This window comes from Chiloscyllium punctatum, chromosome 26 (assembly GCF_047496795.1).
Source record: "Chiloscyllium punctatum isolate Juve2018m chromosome 26, sChiPun1.3, whole genome shotgun sequence".
In the NCBI taxonomy this organism is placed as follows: domain Eukaryota; kingdom Metazoa; phylum Chordata; class Chondrichthyes; order Orectolobiformes; family Hemiscylliidae; genus Chiloscyllium; species Chiloscyllium punctatum.
Window position 1 is genome coordinate 40,008,759 of NC_092764.1, and position 24,154 is coordinate 40,032,912.

Genomic DNA, 24,154 nt, shown 5'->3' on the forward strand with positions numbered 1-24,154 from the left:
AGTTCTGGTCACCCTTATTTAGGAAGGATATTGTTAAACTTGACAAGGTGCAAAATTGAGAAAGGCTAAATAGGCTGCAGCTTTTTTTCCCTGGAACATCGGAGGCTGGGGCGTGACCTTATAGAGGTTTATAAAATCATGAGGGGCATGGATAAGATGTATAGCCAAGATCTGATTAGATTACCTACAGTGTGGAAACAGGCCCTTCCGCCCAACAAGTCCACACCGACCTGCCAAAGCGCAACCCACCCATACCCCTACACTTACCCCTTCACCTAACACTACGGGCAATTTAGCATGACCAATTCACCTAACCTGCACATCTTTGGACTGTGGGAGGAAACCGGAGCATCCGGAGGAAACCCACACAGACATGGGGAGAATGTGCAAACTCCACACAGTCAGTCACTTGAGGCAGGAATTGAACCCAGGTCTCTGGCGCTGTGAGGCAGCAGTGCTAACCACTGTGCCACCGTGCCCCATCGTGGGCGGCACAGTGGCACAGTGGTTAGCACTGCTGCCTCACAGCGCCAGAGACCCGGGTTCAATTCCTGCCTCAGGCGACTGACTGAGTGGAGTTTGCACATTCTCCCCGTGTCTGTGTGGGTTTCCTCTGGGTGCTCCGGTTTCCTCTCACAGTCACAAAGATGTGCAGGTCAGATGAATTGGCCGTGCTAAATTGCCTATAGTGCTAGGGTAGGGGTATGGGTGGGTTGCGCTTCGGCGGGTCGGTGTGGACTTGTTGGGACGAAGGGCCTGTTTCCACACTGTAAGTAATCTAATCTTTTTCCTATGGTGGGGGAGGTCAAAGCTAGCGGGCATAGATTTAAGGTGAGAGAAAAAAAGTTCAGAAAGGATTTGAGGGTTAGATTTTTCACACAGAGAGTGGTGCAAGTATGGAAGAAATTGCCAGAAAAAGTGGTGGAGGTGGGTAAAATTATAACATTTAAAAGATACCTGGATGAGAATATGAAAAGGAAGAGTTTAGAGGGATATGGGTCAAATGCTGACAAATGGGATTAGATCAGATTGGGATATCTGGTCAGTGCAGGTAAGTTGCACTAAAGGGTTTGTTTCCATGCTGTATGGTTCTATAATAGGCTGCAGGAGTATTTGGACAGGTTAGGAGAGTGGGCACAGAAGTGGCAGATGGAGTACAACGTGGGAAAGTGTGAGGTCATGCACTTTGGTAGGAAGAATAGAGGTATGGACTGTTTTCTAAATGGGCAGAGAATTTAGAAGTCTGAAGTGCAAAGAGACTTGAGAGTTCTAGTCCAGGATTTTCTCAAGGTAAACTTGCAAGTTGAATCAATAGTTATGAAGGCAAATGCAATGATGGCATTTATTTTGAGAGGACTTGAATTTCGAAGCAAGGATGTACTTCTAAGGCTCTATCAGGCTCTGGTCAGACCACATTGGAGTATTGTGTGCAGTTTTAAATCCAATATCTCAGGAGGGATGTACTGGTCCTGAAGCGTGTTCAGAGAAGGTGCACAGGAATGAAAAGCTTAACATATGAGGAATCTTTGAGGACTCTGGTTTTATACTCAATGAAGTTTAGGAGGATGAGGGGGAATCTAATTGAAACATACAGAATACTGAAACGTCTGGACAGAGTAGATGTTGGGAAGATGTTTTCATTGGTAGGAGAAATTGGGATCCAAAGGCATAGCCTTGGAATAAAGAGAAGACCTTTTAGAATGGAGATAAGGAGAAATGTCTTCAACCAGACATTGGTGAATCTATGAAATTCACTGCCTCAGAAGGCTGTGGAGGCCAGGTCATTGAGCATATTTAAGACTGAGATGGATATGTTCTTGAGTATCAAGGGGATCAAGGGTTATGAGGAGAAAGCAGGAGAATGGGGGTTGAGAAATTTATCAACCATGTTTGAATGGCGAAGCATACTCGATGGGCTGAAAGGCCTAATTTCTGCTCCTATATCTTATGGTCTTATTCTTTTACGATTGCATGTTCAGAGAGTTAGTAGTATTGGTGCAGTGGCAATGATACAAGGAAAAATCAATGCGTGTGGCAAGTATGAGCTTTTGCACCCATCGAAAAGCTGACCTCAGTTCTAAGATCTCACAAATTTTGAGTTATAATTAGACAATGGGCTCAAACATGCAAGAAATCTGATTCCAGAGATGTAAACAGTGGTGCCAATAGGATGCAATCAAATAAAAAGCATGCACAGCATACTAGCAGCAGCAGCAGCAGCAAAAGCAGTAGCAGCAGCAACAAATCCACTAGAGACCTGCATAAACAGAAGCAGGTTTACATGGTTTGCAAAGGGACAGACTAGCATCTTTCACCATAGTGTTGATGTTGTAACATTTCCTTTTTTCCTCAAAGATGTCTTTTTTGGAAAACTTTGATGGATGTTAAACATAACCAGCTCTATATCCAATGCTGTATGTTCCTCAATATTCCAGTGTTCACTGGATTTGATGGTTCCATCCTTTTGCTTTATTGGAACATGTTGACCCTGTATTCTCCATATTTCCTTTCTGAATGCAACCCACTGTTCTGAAGCACATTCACCTGAAAGTATCTGCTCCCATCAGTCACATTCAAATCAGTCAAATCTTATTCAAATCAGTCTTCGCCAACATCTTTACTTTGATTTCAGGATGATCCTTATCCTTTTCCATAAAAATCTTAAATCTAACAGTTTTACAATTGTTGTCTGCAAAATGCTCTTTTTTAAAATTCAAATTTCACCATCTGTTGTGATGGGATTTGAACCAATGTCCACAAAATGTTAGTCTGAGAATCTAGATTATTAGTCTACCAACATTAATACTGCACCACCACCTGCTCTGACTGCTGAAGAACAGTTACTACTCAGTTTCACTAAGCAAAAGAACCTCAAAAATTACTCTTTTCAGATGCTGCTTGGAAGATATTGATTCCGGATATTATTTTTCAGATTGTCAATCAACAACTGCTCCAGCAACATATGGACAAGATTACAGAAAGTATTCCTGACATATATGTGTTGCTGAAGATAATGTAGTGATTGACAAAATCAAAGAAGGACACTACTAAAATCCACACTCACTAATGGTGACAAGTCATTGTGAAGGACTAGTCTTCAATAATAAGAAGTCCCAAGTGCATGTTGTGTCTCTATCTATTTAGGTTATGGGATCTGTCTTGGCCCAAGCAAAGTTGAAGACATAACACATGCATATTCTACAAGATAAAGAAGATGTCTTGGACTTTTTAGCTTCTTGACCACAAACACACCATACCTTTTGACAAAGGCTCATTATCAGGTGAGCTCTGAAAGAAAGATATTCCATGTGCATGGCAGGAGGACAATCAAGATATTTGAATTACTCAAAGAAACAGCGTCCACAGAAACTTGTTCTTTTGCTTAGTGAAACTGAGTAGTACTATGATCCAAGGATGAATACAACCCTGGAAATCAATGAACCAAAGAGTGGTCAATGAGCATGTGTCTTGCCACAGACAGTATGAGCATGAAGGTAGAAGATGTGCTTAATGTAAATCTGATAAGTATTGGTTAATAACCATGCAACCTACTTCAGCAACAAACACAATAATCTCTGACTGAAGGCACTATGGAAACTCAACATAGAAGGATGATCTGAAATAAGGTAAGAGGTGCCAGCAATCCTTAGATGGTTTGGCCATACAGAGATGAAGTAGGTGTCTCAAAAGAATTCCCAAGGCTTTGTCTGGATTGTTAATCTGCTGTGTGCCCCTGATGTGACTATTTTACTACCAGATCATTTTCTTTCTAGCACTGAAGCATGGTCGGATACAAGTTTCTGCTGACAACACTTTAAGTTGTTCAAACATTATGCTATTCTTCTTACCATACAAATGGTATACTATTCCTTACAAGTTATCTCAGTGATGATGCTTTATTAGAAATATTTGGAAATTTTGGTGTAAGGAAGTTAAAAGAAGAATTCAAAACGGCTATGCAGACCTTCTCGATATTGGATCGAAATGGATTCCATAACCAGAATAAACAGAGTCAAAAAAGTTGTTTTGATCTATCTCCATCACAATTTCTTGCTGTTGGAGACAAGTTCTTCACAATGAGTTGCCACCATTAGTAAATGTAGATTTCAATCATGCTTTTCTCTGGTTTTGCCCATCATCAGCAATACATAAACCTCCAGTAATACTTACTGTAATTTTTCCATAAGCTGCTGGAAAAGGTCTTCACAGACAGGTAGACCAAAATATTTCTAAATGCAACAATCTCCAAATGGTGTTCTGAAAGTAGTCATTTTTTGAGATTCTTTTGTTAAGAGAACTAACCGATATTGTGTTTGGCATCGAGATTGGAGTAGAATTTACCTCCTCCAATGCTCAAATTTTACATCGACATCTCTTTAGAGAAAGGTTTAGATGTCTTGGATATAAACATTCCCTGATTGTGCCACCTTACTTCAGCATGAACTGCATCAATCTGATTCGATATACATGACACATTATGCCATTACATTCCATATCATTTGACTCCCTCTTAATCATCTATACACCAATTTTAGATAATGAATTCTAAGGATTCATTACATAAGGATAGCTTTCCAATGTTTCCCATGACTTGGTAAGATTTCGCTGGTATTTTTCAGACGGACCGGAGGTATTGGCTTTCAACACCTTATTTCCACCGGCTATTTTTAAAATTTTCATAGCTGGTTAAATCAGTTCTGCATTGGCCAAATCTTAAAAAAAAAACTGTTGATTGTATGCCTAAATCCAATCATTACTAGGCAATTTGTTATTCCATTTTCTGATACTCCCTGTCATTTGAAATTACTATTGATGCCTAGGATTGCTTCTTTTTCTCTCTGCCTTGTGCTGTTTTCAGCTGCAGGTGGGTTTTTTTTGTTTGCAAAGATAGTTCTCACTGTTCCAATAGCATTTCTTTTCTGGTGTGGCAATATACATTTAACATCTACATTCTTTGAAGTCTCACTGCACCTCTCTCATGTCATTTTCAAGCATGCATTAATTTTTAAGAAAAAAAATCACCGATACTACACACCATCTTATTTTCTTGCTTTATTGTTAAATAACAGGTGAATTAGCACAGATATAGTTTATTTGAAAAGTTCAAATTGATTTATTAACAGGTTGTACTACAACATGCAGTTAGGCAACTACATACAGAACTTTCTGAAAGCACACTTCTTGCTGGATTGCACATGGCAGTTGTTTTCATTCTGATCTTTGGCTCATTAGCATATCAAGCACTACAAACAAAATGTTCTTAAAGCACTTACACAACAATGAACACATACAAGTCAAGAACAACCATGAGCAAAATCTAGATCCCCAGTTTATATCAAAATCCAGATCACCGAATCAGACTCAAACTTGCAATTCTTGCTTCTGTGTAGTTATGCAACAACCTAATATATATACTTTTAGTGGATATAATTTTAATGGGGGTGGGGGGAGAAAAGGCACAGTCATATTACTGCATTAAACACTGAGCATGAGATAATGCTCAAGATGAACCCACAAGACCAGCAGCCATGAGTTAGTCATTGCCTCACAGTTATGTGGCCTGAATGTTACTGGCCAATTATCAGCCCAATTCTTGATACATATGATGACAACTGCTTCAGTATCAGAGAAGTCATAAATGATGTAGCAGATTGCATTGAATTGAATTTATTGTCACGTGTACCTAGGCACAGGGAAAAGCTTTGTCTTGCGAACAACACAGGCAGATCACAGAGTTAAGTAGCATAGATAAGTAAATAATAGGTAAACAGCAGCAAAAACAAAAACACAGGTACAGGTGAACGTTAAGAGTTTGTGAGTCCATTCAGTATTCTAAGGACAGTAGGGTAGAAACTATTACGAAACCGGCTGGTGCATGTGTTCAGGCTTCTGTATCTTCTCCCTGACGGTAAAGGTTGTAGAAAAACATTGCCAGGATGGGATGGGTCTTTGAGAATGCTGGCTGCCGTTCCTTGACAGTGGGCCTGGTTGATGGATTCTATAGATGGGAGGGTGACCTTTGACATTGATGGGTCGAGTTCACCACTCTCTGTAACTGTCTCCGATCTTGAATGGTACAATTGCATATCAGGTAGTGATACATCCAGAGAGAATGCTCTCGATGGTGCACCTATAAATGTTGGCAAAGATATTCACCGGCATGCCAAATTTTCTCAGCTGCCTGAGGAAGAAGAGACGTTGTTGGGCCTTTGTAACCAGTGCGTCCACATGAAGAGTCCAAAAAAGCTTGTGGTGGATGACCACTCCCAGGAGCTTGATACTCTCCACTTGTTCCACCTCTGCTATTAATGTGTAACATGTGGGGCATGAGTAACATCCTGCCGAAAGTCAATGATGACTTCCTTGGTTTTGCCAACATTGAGAGCTAGGTTGTTCTCAGTGCACCATTTTTCCAGGTCTTCCACCTTCTGTCTGTAGTCTGTTTCGTCACCATCTGAGATTTGACCGACTATGGAGGTATCATCACTGAACTTGTAAATTACATTAGTCTGGTACTTGGCGTGGCAAACATGGGTATACAGTGGGTAGAGTAAGGGGCTGAGTACGCACACCTTGTGGGGGGGGGCACCAGTGTTGAGTGTTAGTGAGAATGAAATATTGTCCCCAACCTTCACTGACTGTGGCCTGTGGGCCAGGAATCTGAGAAGCCAGTTGCAGAGAGTGGGGCTTAGTCCGAGATCACTAAGTTTCGTAATCAGTCTCAAGGGGATAATCATGTTGAAGGTTGAACTGCAATCAATGAGTAGGATTCTTACATAGCTGTTCTTGGTTTCAAGATGTTTTAGGGAGGAGTGAAGGGCAAGTGACATGGCATCTGACGTGGATCTGTTGGTCTGATAGGCAAATTGGAGTGGGTCAAGAGAAGTGGGGAGGTTGGAGTTGATTAATTCCATGACCAGCTGTTCAAAGCACTTCATGACCATTGAGGTTAGGGCCATTGGGCACTAGTCATTGAGACATACTGCGTGAGCCTCGTTAATCATAGGGATGATGTTGGCCCTCTTGAAACAGGCAGGAACAGTGGCCTGCTGCAGGGAGAGATTGAAGATGTCCGAGAATACCTCTGCCAGTTGATCTGCGTGCACGTCCTGATACTCCTTCTGGTTCCACCGCTTTCCTTGGATTCACATGAAGGAAAACTGAATCTCCACTTTTGGCGACATGAAAATAATTAATGAAATAGCTAAAGATAGCTGGGCTAAGAACAGTACAGAGGAACATTTTAAATCATAAAACACTTCTTTTCCAAGTTTATGAGAAGATTTGTAGCTCGGGTGCTCGTTGTTGTGGTTCTGTTCACCGAGCTGGGAATTTGTGTTACACACACAAAAGAAGTTGCATCAAGACACTGTTCAAAAGGGCCACAACACAATGCAGCACACCAGAACTGCAAAAAGAGGAAGAAGAACACCTCTACAATGTATTCGCCAAAAACGGATACCCCCACAATTTCATTAACAGATGCCAAAGGGAAAGACAACAGAATGAGGACATGCCACAACCCAAAGGACTAACCACGTTACCATACATCAAGAACATTTCTGAACTGACTGCCAGACTACTACAACCACTAGGACTCATAACAGCACACAAACCAACAGCCACTCTCAGACAACAACTCACCAGGGCAAAGGACCCGATACCCAGCATGAGCAAAACCAACATAGTGTACAAAATCCCATGCAAGGACTGCACAAAACACTACAAACAGGAAGACAACTAATGATCCGTATTCATGAACACCAACTAGCCATGAAACGACACGACCAACTATCCTTAGTAGCTACATTCGCAACACTACTATTATAGGACAGGCCAAACAGAGAACAGCCAGACAATTCCTAGAGGCATGGCACACATCCACACCTGGACCCAATATACCAGGCCTCTGCAGCAGACAGCTGGAACTGACAACCGGAAGCGGCAGATACAAATCACTATAAATGCTGGAGGAAACAACACAGAAGCGCTTCACAGGAGGCAACCAATCACTGAGGATGTCACCTAGACAGGAGACAAAACGTCTGCAACACAAATTCCCAGCTCGGCAAACAGAACCTCTTTTCCTCCTATCTTTTCTACAAGTCTGGCACCCCTTCAAAAATGTTGTCTGAATGTCCATTCTCTTTTGACACCCTTAAGTTTCTTCTATTCACTGAGGCTGGTGCCCAACAAAATTACTTCCTTACATCTACATTCAAATAAGGTGAGCATATCATTTGCCTTCCTAATTACCTGACACACCTGCACGTGAACTTGACATAACTCTTGAACAAGGACACCAAAGACCCCCTGGATATCAATAATTTCCAACCCCTCACCATTAAAGAAATACTGCCTGATAAGTCATGGGACTCGCAAATCAAGGGGCAGATAAGTCTTCTGAAAAAGATGAGAACTGAAGATGGCATCAAAGGTATTGAAGCAAAAAAAGGCTCATGCTCAAGGCAGAGGGATCCTGGAGGGGAAGCCAAAAAATGATCTCAATATTGATTAATTGTAAGAGACAGAGTGTAAGAAACTCTTTTACACAAATAGCTTTGAAGGAGTAAGCAGCAGAATAACTCCACGAACTTAAAAGCAACATATAGATATTTAGAGTAGGTTACATAGGAAGTGGAAGAAATGCTATTGATTAGACACGTGGGATTAGTACCTACTTGTCCGAGGGCAAAACGTCACTGGTTGAGCCAAATGCTCAATTTTCATAATGCAAATTCCATGAAATTCTAGGCTATTTTACCAAATGCAATGCACACACAATCTCATTTCAGTATACTGCAACAATGTGACTCAAATTGAAAATCATAACAGGTGCCTTAGTAGTAAGGACATGAATTGTGGAAGTTTGGGTTGACAGAACAGGATACTTCTGGACTGGATGAAATCAAAGTAAGGGAAGTAAAGTTTTCCACAAAAGTAAACTTTCACTTTAGTTAAAGCTGTTGCACCTGCCAATGTGTTTTAACTCTCATATCTAACAAAACTGAGTCGACTCTAAATAGTAATGAAGCAATTTATTTATTTAAGTTAATACTATCACAACAAAATACACGATACAGTAACAACCTACGTTACGAATGTTATCTCTTGCTTAACGTAATTCTGGATGATCATAAGCCACCACACTAGAACTTGGCTATGGCTCCACATGGTGATGTTGCCTGGTCTTCACCCAATGATCTCATGGGTGCCTTCTCTTCTCAGCGGTTGGTCTTGGGTTACCACACTGAGCATGGTTTGGCAGCAATTCCTATACTCCAAAGTCTTTGCACTCTTTTGGGAGGGTCTTCATCGTTCACCAATGGATCAATCTGGCTCGATCACCCTGATTGATCAGACCCAAACAGATATTGGCATATTGATGTGAGGATGATCCTTAGGCCTCCATTACTGGAGGTGCTGGGCACACATAGCCTTTTCCAAATAAGAGTATGAGGCACCCCCATGTCTAATATAAACCTCCATGTTTCCGATGACATTCCATTGACTCCATTCAAACACAATTACGGGGTGTATTGCATGATCTGCAGCTATTAGGTCAATTGTGTACTGTTGTAGCTGCAACCTGTCGAGATTCAGCAGCACGTTTATTAGCAGTCACTTTGGTCAAGACTTGCCTGAGTTTCCCAGCATATCTTAGTTATTGTCCAATTTTCTCTAAGTCCAGCATAAATTCATCAATTTAAACAGCCACCCAGCTGCAAAGCAAAGCAGCACCATTAAAAATCCATGCATAGAAAATTCTGATGAAAATGCATAAGAGCCTTTTAACATTTTGTGTTATAGGGGAAAAGTCTAACTTGGCATTGCAGATGACCACTACTTTGGTGGTGAATATGAACGTTTGAGTTGTGATTTTTCAATACGTGAATATACTTACCCCACAATGAAATTTTGCTGCTAAAAAGTCTAGAAATTCCATAGATAATTAACACACGATGTGTGGCTATCAAAATTAAAATATGTGAATGGAAAATTCCTGCCAAAAAACCACTGTAATATTTCCATTGTAAGGTAATTCACATCTTTTATAATGAATGCTTTATAGTTCTTATAAAACTCTTACAATGAAAAGTAAATGTAACCTTCAATCATAGCATTATTCCAAATGCTTTAAGTTCATTGGTATATCGTTGAATTCCCAATTGATGGTATCAACTACTGAATGCAGCATTCCAATCGATTCCAGTGAGCATGAAATAATGCAAGTCTAAAACGAAAACGCATCTAATCTAAATCATGTATTATTGAAGCACTGAGTTAAACACGTGCCAGCAATGTAATATTGCCGGTAAGATGGCATTAGAATTGAATGCTCTACCTGGAGCTCCTCTGCTCCATCTGTTCTTTCTTTTTCTCCTCTCTCTTCCCTCCCTGCTCTTAGCCTTGGACACCCCCCTCCAGCCTCTAACACAGGGTGCACGGATAACAGTGACCCAATGTGAAGTGTGATGGTAGCAGCTAGTGGTCAGACCACACAGAGGCCACCTACACTGGTCTTCTGAACTTTTTTTTTCTTCAATTCTCCATTCTGTAGCTATGGATTCTACCTAGATACATAGTGCCTAAGAAGGCACTGTAAGTAGTGACTTACAAACTTTTCACTGTATTCATTTGTATATGTCACAATAAAGCTAATTAAAATCAATTTCAAAGTAATACAAGAAGCTGCACAAAAACATAAGACAAAGTTGATACAGTACAGTATTTTACATGGCAGACATAGAATTTCCGTGGGATTACAACAGGTTTGCCAAGAACAATTTTCAGTCAATGATATCAATCATTTTGTGCTGCATTTTTTTTGTTGAAGGCCATGATTCCAATCAGTGTATTGCTTTAGGGCATTCATCAATCTATTACATAGCAGAAAGATGCAACGGAGACAAAGATATGACGTGAAACGTGGCTTCCACATTCATTAAACGGTGGGGACTTTGCCATGTGCTAAAACAAAACTGAATTAACGACAACTAAAAATTCAACAACGGAGATGCAAATATCTCAACATTCACAGCTAATGGTTATGAAAGGAGATACACTGAGCACCAGCATAAACTGGACCTTGGGGAAGTGCCTATGGACAACAGTTCAGCGGTATGTATTGATTGTTATAATGTAAACATTTGGGTGCATTTGTGTCCAGAAAGTTGGTAAATGATGGTCACTTCTGCTCTAAAAAAACAAACCCACATAAAATGGAAAGCGCTAAATTACATACTGTAAATCATAAACGACATCCAGGAATTAAATATGGTCTACCATTTTACATCTCAATGCATTAACACCCACATAGATTTTTTTTCAATGTACAAAGATATACTTTGCCATGCAAAAGTTTATTAAAATGAGACTAACGCATAACACAATTCTACAAATTATGAAAAATTGATTTCCAGTGAACACTTTTACAAAGACTTAAGATTGTACACAAACTATTTGCTTAAGACAGTTGTAGCAGTTGTTTTAATTTATTCTGTATGTCAAAATAAACACAGTTAAGTGTAAGAAGACTAAATTCATAAAGAAACATGGGTGTAACTTGGTTTATGGGCAACCTAAAAAAAGGCTAGAAAATGTTGCATTGTGGAAGTTTTATAAAATCAGATTTCTTTTGCAAAAACATTTAACTTAATGTACAAAAAAAAATCAAGTCTTAAAAGAGGTTTTAACAAGAAATCAAACAGGACTTTGTGTAAACCTGGATTGTGCAAAGATCCTGTTTCATTCACAAAGTACGAAACCAACAGTATTGAAAAGCATTCACTTCTGCTGCTGCATCCTGGCAGCTTTAAATTTCGAAACTTTTTTTGGAAGTTCTTGTGAAGCTTCAAGAAAACTTTCCTCCTCAGAGACTTTCTTTTCAGGAATTGTAGGTAAAACAGGATGAGCAATAGTAGGATATGGCATTAACGTAGGTGAGATAGGTTCTTTTTCCACCACGGTTCCTGAAAATGCCTATTAAAAGCAAGAAATGATATGTTTAATATCCCTACAACTAATAAGATTTTAATGAAGATGTGAAATAGTTATTCCAGCTCCCAATAACCTGTAACTTAAGAACCAACCATTAAGATATTATCAGCTTTCATTTTCTGATCATGGATTTTAGCTGACACGAGAAAAGAAATAAACATTCATTTGAGAGCACAAACTTGAGTACTGTTGAGAAGAGACATTTTGTTGAAGGGCTTGTCTTGTATTTATCAGGACAATTCACAAGCAGCACCAAAATAAAAGGAAAATGCCATTTATACTAAGAAGAATGTTTAACGGTTGGGAAGTGGTCTCTGACTCCCAACATGGTGCATTTAAGTGTACAGGAAACTACATTTATTAGTACACAGGGTGCTGTTCTTTTCAGACAGAATGAACATGTACATACTGTACCTGGTTCATGACTCCCAACATGGTGCATTTAAGTGTACAGGAAACTACATTTATTAGTACACAGGGTGCTGTTCTTTTCAGACAGAATGAACATGTACATACTGTACCTGGTTCAATGCAACAAAATAGGTAACAGCCATTCTCTGGTTCACTTATTAAGGTAATGCTTTGAACAGGGTGAACTTGCCTTGTTAAAACGTAAGCAAAACTTGGCAGTTAACCATCTGACACTAAATGGTGCTTTCTCCATGGCAATGTGTCTACCAGAGTGCATTTCTAACCAATCAGTACTTTTCTCTCAACTATGCCCTTTGTATCTCTTGCAAGTTTGCTTGATGATGGCCAGATGGAAAGCTTCAACAAAATGTGTTTTCCTTCTAGATCGGAAATAATTGTACAGGCAATAAGTAAGAAATTATTCAAGTGATCTCTGGGTCCAACCTACCTGCAACCAGAAAAATTACATTTGAGCTGGAGGCACTGTTTGAAAGTTGTCCATTACCAAAAAAAACCACAAAATTTTGGCCATTCTTTTGTTTGGTAAAACTTTGTTGAAAGAACCAAAAAATATGGTTGACAATGAGTGTAAGATTTCCTACAGTTTTGTATATCATAGCTTCACTGCTTTTCTAAATGGACTTTCCCTGGATGTTGGATAAAGTTCTGGCATTAGCAGAGCAGTTATTATTATAAAGGATGAAATTACGGCACATCTGGATAATAGTAACAGGATAGGACAGAGTCAGCATGGATTTATGAAGGGGAAATCATGCTTGACTAATCTTCTTGAATTTTTGGAAGATGGACGAGGGAGATCCAGTGGATGTAGTGTACCTGGACTTTCAGAAAGCTTTTGATAAAGTCCCACACAAGGGGTTAGTGAGTAAAATTAGGGCGCACGGGATTGGGGGCAAAGTACTAGATTGGATAGAGAATTGGTTGGCTAATAGGAAACAAAGGGTAGTGATTAACGGCTCCATTTCGGAATGGCAGGCAGTGACCAGTGGGGTACCGCAGGGATCCGTGCTGGGACCGCAGCTTTATACAATATATGTAAATGATATAGAAGATGGTATCAGCAATAACATTAGCAAATTTGCTGATGACACAAAGCTAGGTGGCAGGGTGAAATGTGATGAGGATGTTAGGGGATTACAGGGTGACCTGGACAAGTTAGGTGAGTGGGCAGATGCATGGCAGATGCAGTTTAATGTGGATAAATGTCTGGTTATCCACTTTGGTGGCAAGAACAGGAAGGCAGATTACTACCTCAATGGTATCAAATTAGGTAAAGGGGCTGTTCCAGAGAGATCTGGGTGTTCTTGTCCACCAGTCAATGAAGGCAAGCATGCAGGTACAGCAGGTCGTGAAGAAGGCTAATAGCATGCTGGCCTTCATAACAAGAGGGATTGAGTATAGAAGCAAAGAGGTGCTTCTGCAGCTGTACAGGGCCCTGGTGAGACCACACCTGGAGTACTGTGTACAGTTCTGGTCTCCAAATTTGAGGAAAGACATTCTGGCTATTGAGGGAGTGCAGCGTAGGTTCACGAGGTCAATTCCTGGAATGGCAGGATTGCCTTACACGGAAAGACTGAAGCGACTGGGCTTGTACACCCTTGAGTTTAGAAGACTGAGAGGGGATCTGATTGAAACGTATAGGATTATGAAAGGACTGGACACTCTGGCAGGAGGGAACATATTTCCGTTGATGGGGGAATGCCGAACCAGAGGACACAACTTAAAAATACGGGGTAGACCATTTAGGACAGAGATGAGGAGAAACTACTTCACCCAGAGAGTGGTGGCTGTGTGGAATGCTCTGCCCCAGAGGGCAGTGGAGGCCCAGTCTCTGGATTCATTTAAGAAAGAATTGGATAGAGCTCTTAAAGATAGTGGAGTCAAGGGGTATGGAGATAAGGCTGGAACAGGATACTGATTAGGAATGATCAGCCATGATCATATTGAATGGCGGTGCAGGCTCGAAGGGCAGAATGGCCTACTCCTGCATCTATTGTCTATTGTCTATTTAATTTAATTTACTTTAGAATACATAGCTGTTTTGAAGTAAAAACTACGCCCAAAATAACTGGGGTGGGTTCCACCACTGGCACTGGGAGAACTACTACTTCAAGTGGCCAGGTGCAGAGATTTGCTTCTCAGCATCGTACAGATTAGGGAAGTCCCATGCTTGTCACTTGTAGCTGATCAAACGATTAGACAATGAGCACAAATATGATACGGATTGGTCTCAAAACTTTGAGCTCTACAGTTTAAACTGAAGGTTACTTTCCAGTAAAGAGAGAAAACAACTACCTAATAGTCACTGTCAAAGTTCATATAAGAATGAGCAACTTGGGTAATAAGCACACACAAGATGTACAGCTGCTTTTCCTCAACTGAGTGTTCACAAGATCATTGCCCTGCCTTAATCTTGCATGCATGCATTTCTAAACTTGTCAACAATGATCAAATAGAATCAAAGGTAGCGACAGAACAGACACAGGCCAATCAGCCCATTATATCAATAATGTGAAAGATACTGAATCCACCTACAGCAGCATTTCAGGCACAGAATTCCAAGTCCCAACAATATTTTGCCCAATTTGATTTAAATCTTCTGTCAACTCTTGTTCTTTTACTTAAAAACGTTCAATAAGTATCTCTGGTTACTAATTTGAAGAGGAGACAACAGATTCTTTTATTTACTTTATCAAACAGCTTCATAATTTTGAAAGTCTTGTAAAATCCCCCTCAACTTTCCCTGCTGTAAGAACAATCTTAGTTTTTTTAACCCCTTAACTATCATCCCTTGTACAATTCCATTAAACCGTTTCTGCACCTCCTAAGATCTCAACATCCTTTCAAATATAGTACTCAGACATTGATAATAGGCTATCAATTATAAACCCAAAGATTCCAAATGGTTTCATAACTGCCTGCTTGAACTGGCTTTGAAATATTTTACTTATTCAAGAAAATCTTTGCAATGAACTAGCACGTGGTGTACACCCTTTGCAAAAACAAAACCATGATTGTATGAATTGAGTTGCAAGCAAAGGTTAAAGAAGTTTTTTTTGTTTTCTTCACTCTTTCATGGAGTGTGATCCAGTGTTTGTTGCCTATCCCCAATTATCCCAAAACTAATGTGTATACTTTGCTTCTTCATAAGGAAAAGTCAACTATATATGGAGGATTTGGAGTTGAATACAGGCCAGGGAGATAAGGATGGCAGATGTCTTTTCCTGAAGGTCAACAGTAAACCAGATAGATTTTACAATAAGTGATGATAGTTTCATTGTCATTATTACATGCTATTCTCGTTTGTTCATTTGAATTAAAATACAACTGGCTGCCTGAATGGAATATGAGCTCTTACTCCACCAGCATTAGCCTGGGTTGTGTATCACTAGTTCAATGACATTAGCACTACCGTACCATACCTCCATGAATAAGCTGCTACTTCAAGAAAATTGAAATAAACCAAAAATCAAAATAAGCATGACCTCTTACCTCAAAGGAACTTGGCCAAGGGAGAGGTTTACTAGAAATGTTTTCTTCCTCCAAAATACTGCATTCACTAGCATCACTGTGTACTGCTTCTTCATGACTTAGAGATCGTAAGGTACACCGTCTGTCTTCAAATTCTGTCGTGCTACTCTCACTTGTATCACTGCATACACTGTTCTCACGACTACGTGATTTCAAAATGGATTTGCGAGGAACGTATTCTCCGTTTACAACATCAACAAAAAGTCTACAACAAATAGAAAAATATAACAACCAAGCTTAGGATGATATATCAAGTGGCATTCTAAATTCAGAAAAATTAGGCTAAAGTGAGAACTTGGCAAGTACCTGTAAATATCTGCAGGAGTTTTGATATTTGGCAGCTCTGGAGTGGTGTTCCCATTGCCAGTGCTATTTTTCCTTTTTCGCTTGGCCTCTTCCTTCTTTTCACTGAATTTTAAGGTTGTGTTCTTGCCAGTGTTTATTCTTACCTGAAAATATACAAATTCAAAGACACAAGAGAAATTATAGTAAAATACCTCATGATGAAATATAAATATTTTCACATGCAAGTACAAATGAACAATTAATGTTTTGATTTTTTAATTTAAACACTGAACATCTGAAAACATTATGCTGATAATTGCAACAGCAAACTGTATACAGCTTTTTCACTGTCTTAAAAACAATAATAAAGTTAGAACAATTCTCAAAATATTAAATTATTTAAGTATTTAACGAGCTGCTATTTAGTAACTGGTCACAGACCAAAATTGCAAACAGTTTTTAAACTGGCTTTATCTCAGGATAAGCACAGCTTGTGGATCTCATCATATTTTCAAGGTTTCTGTTCTCTTTTCTGGTTGATAAGTTAAAGTCACAATACTTAAACTGCACAGAAACTAGGAAGTAATAGCCTACAAATTTAGGAAATGCATACAGATATAGATTAAGAGCACACCAAGCATTGGTGAAATTCGTACAACTTTTGAACTTTTGTTTCAGACTGTGCTCATGCTTTTGACAAAAGAAACAGCATCACGTCAGGGTCTGTAGTTTTAAAAAGTGACTTAAGTGTCAACTATTTTAAAATTAGAAATAAAGTGTAGTTTATATCCAAGGAGGAGTTTGGAGAGTTTATAGGAAACGGGAAAATATGACTGCATGAGATAATTCTGCTGCAAAGCTAATCTTCTGCAGAATCCCAACTGACGTAAAGGTACTGTCTGGTGAAAACGCTGGTATTTCTTTCCAATCAACTAAATAAATATTATCAATTCAACAGTCAACATTCTAAGCTTCCAATTTGTTGCTCTTTGAAAGGAAGGAGAAGCACTCACTGCTGAACCGACCATTTACCAACCATCCAAGAAAGGTCCAAATATTCATAATGCTTTTATTAAAGCACAGCTGGATCCAGTAACTGAGTACATGGGGAATTGCAGCATTCCAGTGATTATTTAAATAATAACCACTGTACCATATTAAAGAATATACAAATTCCACAAAACAAATGTGTAATGCTGCATATTTTCCCTTGAAAATAAACCATTCGTATACAAAAAACTTGGATTGTGATATCTTACCTTTAAAAAAGGTATGTAAAGTTGCTACTCAAGCAACAATTAAACAATTTTAAAAAGTTTGATTCTTGTGCTGCAACATCTTCAATAAGAAGGAAAAAATTATCTCCAAAAAAACTGAAAACGATTTATGCCTTTGAGACCAACTGTCGTGTTAAACTCTTGGAGATATTGTTCAGGAAGTTCATTTTCAACTCTGTACAATTCTGGTGTTGAACAACAAGCTTTCATGGAGTAAATTATGACAAACAACACCACACAAAATAGGAGTCTATTTGACATCTGCTATATTGCATAATTATTTCAAATTACTGTCCTTATTAATAGCATAAAAATGAGAATTAAATTAATATTTAATGAGACCTTAAGAGTTGAAAGTCATAGGAATTAGTCTGGCCTCATCTGGGTTTTCTGAATAAGGTAAAAACAATGACTGCAGATGCTGAAAACCAAATACTGGATTAGTGGTGCTGGAAGAGCACAGCAGTTCAGGCAGCATCCAATGAGCAGTGAAATCTATTCCTGATGAAGGGCTTTTGCCCGAAACGTCGATTTCGCTGCTCGTTGGATGCTGCCTGAACTGCTGGGTTTTCTGAATGGTCTATTCGAAAGGCTTTTTAAAAAAATCAAAATACTAACTCTCTTTGGTTCCACTGTATGTAGGAAGTGTATGGTTGGGACATTGTCGTCATCTCTGGTAACTTCCTCAGCAGCATCATCTTGACTGTGCTTATGGTCCAGACCATTAATATGGGTAATAGTTGGACTCAATTCTGATGCTTCTTCAGAATCATCATTTTCATGAACATCCTTCCAATCAGGCTTCTCACCAATGTTGAGCTTTATGTTTTTGTCTTTCTCTTCTTCAGAGGAACTACTTTCTTCAGTATTTCCATCAGCTGAGTCAGACATTCTGATGTAAAAATAATCACAGATTACAAGAGTCAAGAGCTGACTTGTTCAATTGAGTTAATTTATTCAAAGCTTTTGATATCGTTTTGCAGTTAGCTAATAGGAACATGCGCCGAGAATTACAATACACAAACAGGAAACTGGTACCTGCAAGGATTTCCTAATGTACCTAATAATCTACTTTACTTACAGATTAGATTAGATTACAGCGTGGAAACAGGCCCTTCGGCCCAACATGTCCACACCGACCCGCTGAAGCGCAACCCACCCAGACCCATTCCCATAACACTACGGGCAATTTAGCATGGCCAATTCACATAACTTGCATATTTTTGGACTGTGGGAGGAAACCCACGCAGACACAGGGAGTATGTACAAACTCCACACAGTCGCCTGAGGTGGGAATTGAACCCGGGTCTCTGGCACTGTGAGGCAGCAGTGCTAACTACTGTGCCACCATGCTGCCCACTTCTTGATAAAACAAGAACAATACAGTACAGGAACATACTCTTTGGCCCTCCAAGCCTGCGCTGTCACATTTTGCCTTTCCACGCTAAAATTCTCTCATAACATTCCACTGCATCCATGCCACTCACCACCTTTTAAACTTCTATTCGGTCACCTCTCAACCTTCTCCATTCAGTGAAAACAAACCCAGTCTACTCAACCTTCCTTTGTAGTTAAAATTCTCCATATGTCTTTTTTTACTACCTTATCTATCTGCACTGCCATCTTCAATGATCTGTGGACCTGCACATCCAGATCTTTCTGCATATCAATGCTCCTAAGGGTTCTGCATTCACTGTATAATTTCCACCTGCACTTGACCTTCCAAAATGCATCTCCTCACATTTGTCTGGATTAAATTCCATCTGCCATTTTTATGCTCATGCTTCCAACTGATCTATATCTTGCTGTGTCCTCTGACAGCTCTCCTCACTATCTGCAGCTCCACCAATCTTTGTATTGTCCACAAATGTATGCATTAGACCAGTGCCTAGAAGTGTGGTTGACTTCACCTAACTCTTCTGGCACCAACTCATTTATGTAGATCATGAATAGTTGAGGTCCCAGCACTGATCCTTGTGGAACATCACTAATTATGACCCTCCATTCCAAAAAGCATCCTTCCAATTACCCTCTGTATCCATCTTGCCAGCTCATCCCTGATGTAATGTGGCTTCAGCTTTTGTACAGTCTGCCCTGAGGAACTTTGTCAAAGGCTTTATTGAAGTCCACGTTGACATCAAACGTTTTTCACCACCTCAAAAAGCAACCAAATTAGTGAGGCATGAAACTATGCTGTCTATTGCTACTAAGTCCATTGTCTTCTAAATGTATATAGATCTTGCCCAAGAATCATCTTCAGTAATTTCCCTACCACCATGGCACACTCAGACCTGTAATTTCCAGGATTATCCCTGCTACCCTTCTTAAACAATGGGACAACATTGGCTATTATCCAGTCTGCAGGGACCTCCAATCAAAGAGGATACACAAATGTCTGCCAGTGCTACAGCAACTCATTCTCTTGCCTCTCTCAATATTCTGAGAGGGATCCCATCAGGACCCAGGGACTAATCTACCTTCATTCTTTTTAAGACAGACAGCATCTCTTCCTTGTTAATAGCAACTTAGCTTAGAAACTCAACTCTCCCTTCCCTGAGATGATCCTCCTCCAATTCCTTCTCTTTGGTGAATACTGACACAAGGTATTCATTTAGGACCTCATCTACTTGTTCTGGCTTGACACATAGATTCCCTGCTTTGTCCTTACTGGGCCAACCCTTTCCCTAGCTACCCTCTTGCTTTATGTATAAAAAGCTTTGGGATTTGCCTTATTTCTGTTTGCTCATGACTTCTCATGACCCCTTTTAGTCATTCTAATTCCTAGCTTAAGTTCTTTCCTACTTTCCTTACATACTTGAAGGACTTCATCAGTTCCCATCCTCCTGGACCTCATGCATGCTTCCTTTTTCTGACCAAAGTTCACATAATTTGCTATACGTACCCTTCATTCATGCAGCAACGTGCTGCTCCTGAACTCCTATCAACTGTCATTTGAAATACTCCCACATTTCTAATGTACCTTTGGACAGCTGCCTAAATCAAAATTCTCCAATTCCTGCCTAATACTGTTGTAGTACACCTTCACCAGAGAACTGCTTTCATCCCTACCCATGAGTGTCTTAAAAATCATGGTACTATGGTCACTCCTCCTAAAGTGCTCCCCCACAGAAACTTCACTCATCAAGCTGGACTCATTTTCCAAAAACAAGTCCAGTATAATCCCTTCCCTGGTTGGACTGTTTAAATTTTGTGTCAAGAATCCTTCCTGAATGTTCCTTACAGATTCTGTTTCATCCAAGCCCCTAGCAGATAGTAAGTCCCAGTCAATATAGGGAAAGTTAAAATAATTCACCACAATAACCGTGGTGTTTTTACATCTTTCCAAAATCTGTCTACATATTCTCTCCTCTATTTCCCACTGGCTGTTGGGAGGCCTATAGTAAATCCCACCACCCCGCCCCTCACCATTGTGATTTCACCATTCCTCTTCCGGACCATCCATCTCAAAGCAAATTATACAGTATGAAACATTATAAGTAAATGAACCATTGCCACTTTAAAACCAAAAGTGGCAAGAACATTTCATGTTTGAATCAGCCTTAAGTACACACAGCTAAGGCTCCCTGAACTCCAGCAGTGACCCAGATGGCCAGTTAGTCATTATGCCAATGCAGACAGAAGTTGTGCATGGGAACCTTGCAGAATCCCCATCACAGCAGATTCTGAAGAAATTGGTCAGGAAACTGAACTTTCCACTACACCTGAAATCCTTTGATATTCTCCAATTAAATTCCTGATGTCAGATGACTTGAAGTGTATAAGGTACTAGGGAGTGTTGCTGAACAAAGAGACCTCGGATTGCAGGTTCATAGCCTCTTGAAAGTGGAGTCGCAGATAGATAGGATAGTGAAGGCGGCATTTGGTATGCTTTCCTTTATTGGTCAGAGTATTAAGTGCAGGAGTTGGGAGGTCATGTTGCGGCTGTGCAGGACATTGGTTAGGCCACTGTTGGAATATTGCATGCAATTCTGGTCTCCTTCCTATCGGAAAGATGCTGTGAAACCTGAAAGGTTTCAGAAAAGATTTACGAGGATGTTGCCAGGGTTGGAGGATCTGAGCTACAGGGAGAGGCTGAACAGGTTGGGGCTGTTTTCCCTGGAGCGTCGGAGACTAAGGGGTGATCTTACAGAGGTTTACAAAATTATGAGGGGCATAGATAGGATAAATAGGCAAAGTCTTTTCTCTGGGGTCGGAGAGTCCAGAACTAGAGGGCATAGGTTTAGGGTGAGAGGGGAAAGATATAAGAGAGACCTAAGGGGCAACTTTTTCATGCAGAGGGTGGTACGTGTATGGAATGAGCTGCTAGAGGATGTGGAGGTTGGTACAATTGCAACATTTAAGAGGCATTTGGATGAGTATATGAATAGGAAGGGTTTGGAGGGATATGGGCCAGGTGCTGACAGGTAGAACTAGATTGGGTTGGGATATCTGGTCGGCATGGACGGGTTGGACTGAAGGGTCTGTTTCCATGCTGTACATCTCTATTACTATGACTCAAAAGAAATTATGGAAAATAGTTACTCAGAGTCCACTCCGGCCCCCCCCCTCAAAAACCTGTATCCTATTGATTTGGAACCCTAAGATTACACTTGCCTTTTGTACTTACAGCTTCACAGCTGTTATCAAAATTTCAGAATACTGAAGCTGACTGCTGCGAAAAGGGGTTGTGGTTTGCCTTCCTCTGAAATTTCTATGCCACAAAAGAACGGTCAAGAATGGAAGTACAGTTCTGGATTTCTGAGGAAGCTCCGAGTGGATTTTCTTTTCAAAAATGAAGAGCACTGTCTCTTTTGTAAAAGGAAAAAGGTTCATATTGGCAACTTGCTGCATGAGATTGTTGTTTCTTAGAAAACCTGAGCAAATGTGTTTTTCTCCAAATGTATATTAACTTTGGAAAGTTTGCTAATCCATAGTTTTATGGTTAACAGTTTAAAAAAGAGTGTCCTTTAAGTTACAATGGTATCATACCTCTCACTGAACAATGATGATTCATTTCCGTAAACCTCATCCCGTGCTCAACTACTTCATTTTTTTGGAAACAAAGAATAATGAGTTTGTGGGACAGGTTAGAAACGTGGAATTAAGGTAACACGGCTGAACATTTAATCAACTGTGCAGTTGCTTTGAGGAACCGCATAACGTATTCTAGTTGATTTTTCTTATGCTCTTGTATTTCTAATCTTCAGCACTTCTCATGAAATTATTCACTTTAAGATAATTTTGATTGTTACTCTATAAATAATAGAGCAATTCTATTGCTAATTTCATTCTACATGACAATTACATAATGAACACCTAAGTTTGCTGTATGACATTTTTAACAATGACATTCACCTTTTATACAACAGGCTTCTCAAAACAAAAAAAAAACACTTTATTAATGACTGACCCTACAATGCTTTTTTTAAAATATTGCTCAGAAGGAATAGAAGAATTGCAAATGTTTGAATAAGCAGTCGGGAAGCTGAAAAGAGTCAAACTTGATTCAAGGTACTTCTAATAAAATTATAAATTGTGAATTATCATAAACGCCAAGAAAAGTGATCAGTGCAGTTTGGAAACCAAAATTTAAATTAAATACCAATAACAGTTCTGAAAGTTTGTCAATAAAAATGTAGAAGAAACCCTCACTTAAACCTAGCAAATCTCTCAACAATAATGTACTGAAATCAAAAGCTATTTGGGTGAGTGGAAGTTTAGCATTTGAATTTTATTTAAAATAGTTAATACCTAAGCTGCTTCCAGTTCAACTCATGAATGGGTACATACAGCTGTTCGAGAATAACAGATGAAATAACAATCTTCACTACTTATCGAGAAATTTAGTCAATTTCATAAACCACAATACTAAAAATTCAAAGGATCTGGAGTGTGAAATGTGACTAATTTTATGCAAACTGCAAATTTCTTTTTTAAATGCAATATGCAACCAAGTTTTGTTTTAAAGCAAATTTCTTCTCTGCTGACTTCTCTCTTTGGAAACGATAAAATTTTATCCAGGATTACAACTTTTTTTCTAGTCAATTACATGCTACTATAATAATACCGCATTATAGTGCACTAGTTTCTCAACAATAATTTTATGCCCAATTTTACAACATTTATAGCGCTCATAAGTGTAATGGGGTGCCCAGCAGTGGAATCCAGATTCCATTAGAATAGCAGGATGTCGATCAATACTTGAGACTCTCCATTCAGAGCTGTCAGTTGGTGACATTAGAGAAACACTGACTAAAAGACTGCCACCTTCCCAGAAAGCAAGAGAAAAAGTAGTTAATTCCAAGCATTTCTCATGGACCTTCTTGTAGCTAGCTCCAGAATGCTAGGAGCTGAGCAACAGATGGTACATTGCAGGCAAAGATATTTTTCAGTCAAGGAAAGTAGCAATGTGGATTTATCAGACAGTAACTTTAATGAATAATACAATACATCATGGCTGCTTTGAGGATTTTAACTCAAATGTCATTACAGCTTGAACATTCATCTACAAACACAGAAGGCCTTAGTTGCTACAGAAATGAAGTGAGGAAAAAGTTGCTACTCAAGTCAAAGAAAATCACTGATGTTTTCATTTGACTGTCGTTAAACGTTTTCAACTATCTCAAAGC

General features: G+C 39.5%; 1 protein-coding gene across 1 annotated transcript in view; it reads right to left on the reverse strand.

The window, feature by feature from the left end:
• Positions 1–9,025: 9,025 nt before the first annotated feature.
• Positions 9,026–24,154, reverse strand: part of uri1 (URI1 prefoldin like chaperone) — a 44,723-nt gene continuing 29,594 nt past the window's right edge. The window contains exons 8-11 of the mRNA XM_072596191.1: positions 18,144–18,417; positions 16,270–16,412; positions 15,925–16,168; positions 9,026–11,982 (exon numbers count right to left, since the gene is read on the reverse strand). Coding sequence (XP_072452292.1) covers positions 11,788–11,982; positions 15,925–16,168; positions 16,270–16,412; positions 18,144–18,417 — 856 coding nt within the window. The 3' untranslated portion in view covers positions 9,026–11,787. The remainder of the gene's footprint in view (positions 11,983–15,924; positions 16,169–16,269; positions 16,413–18,143; positions 18,418–24,154) is intronic.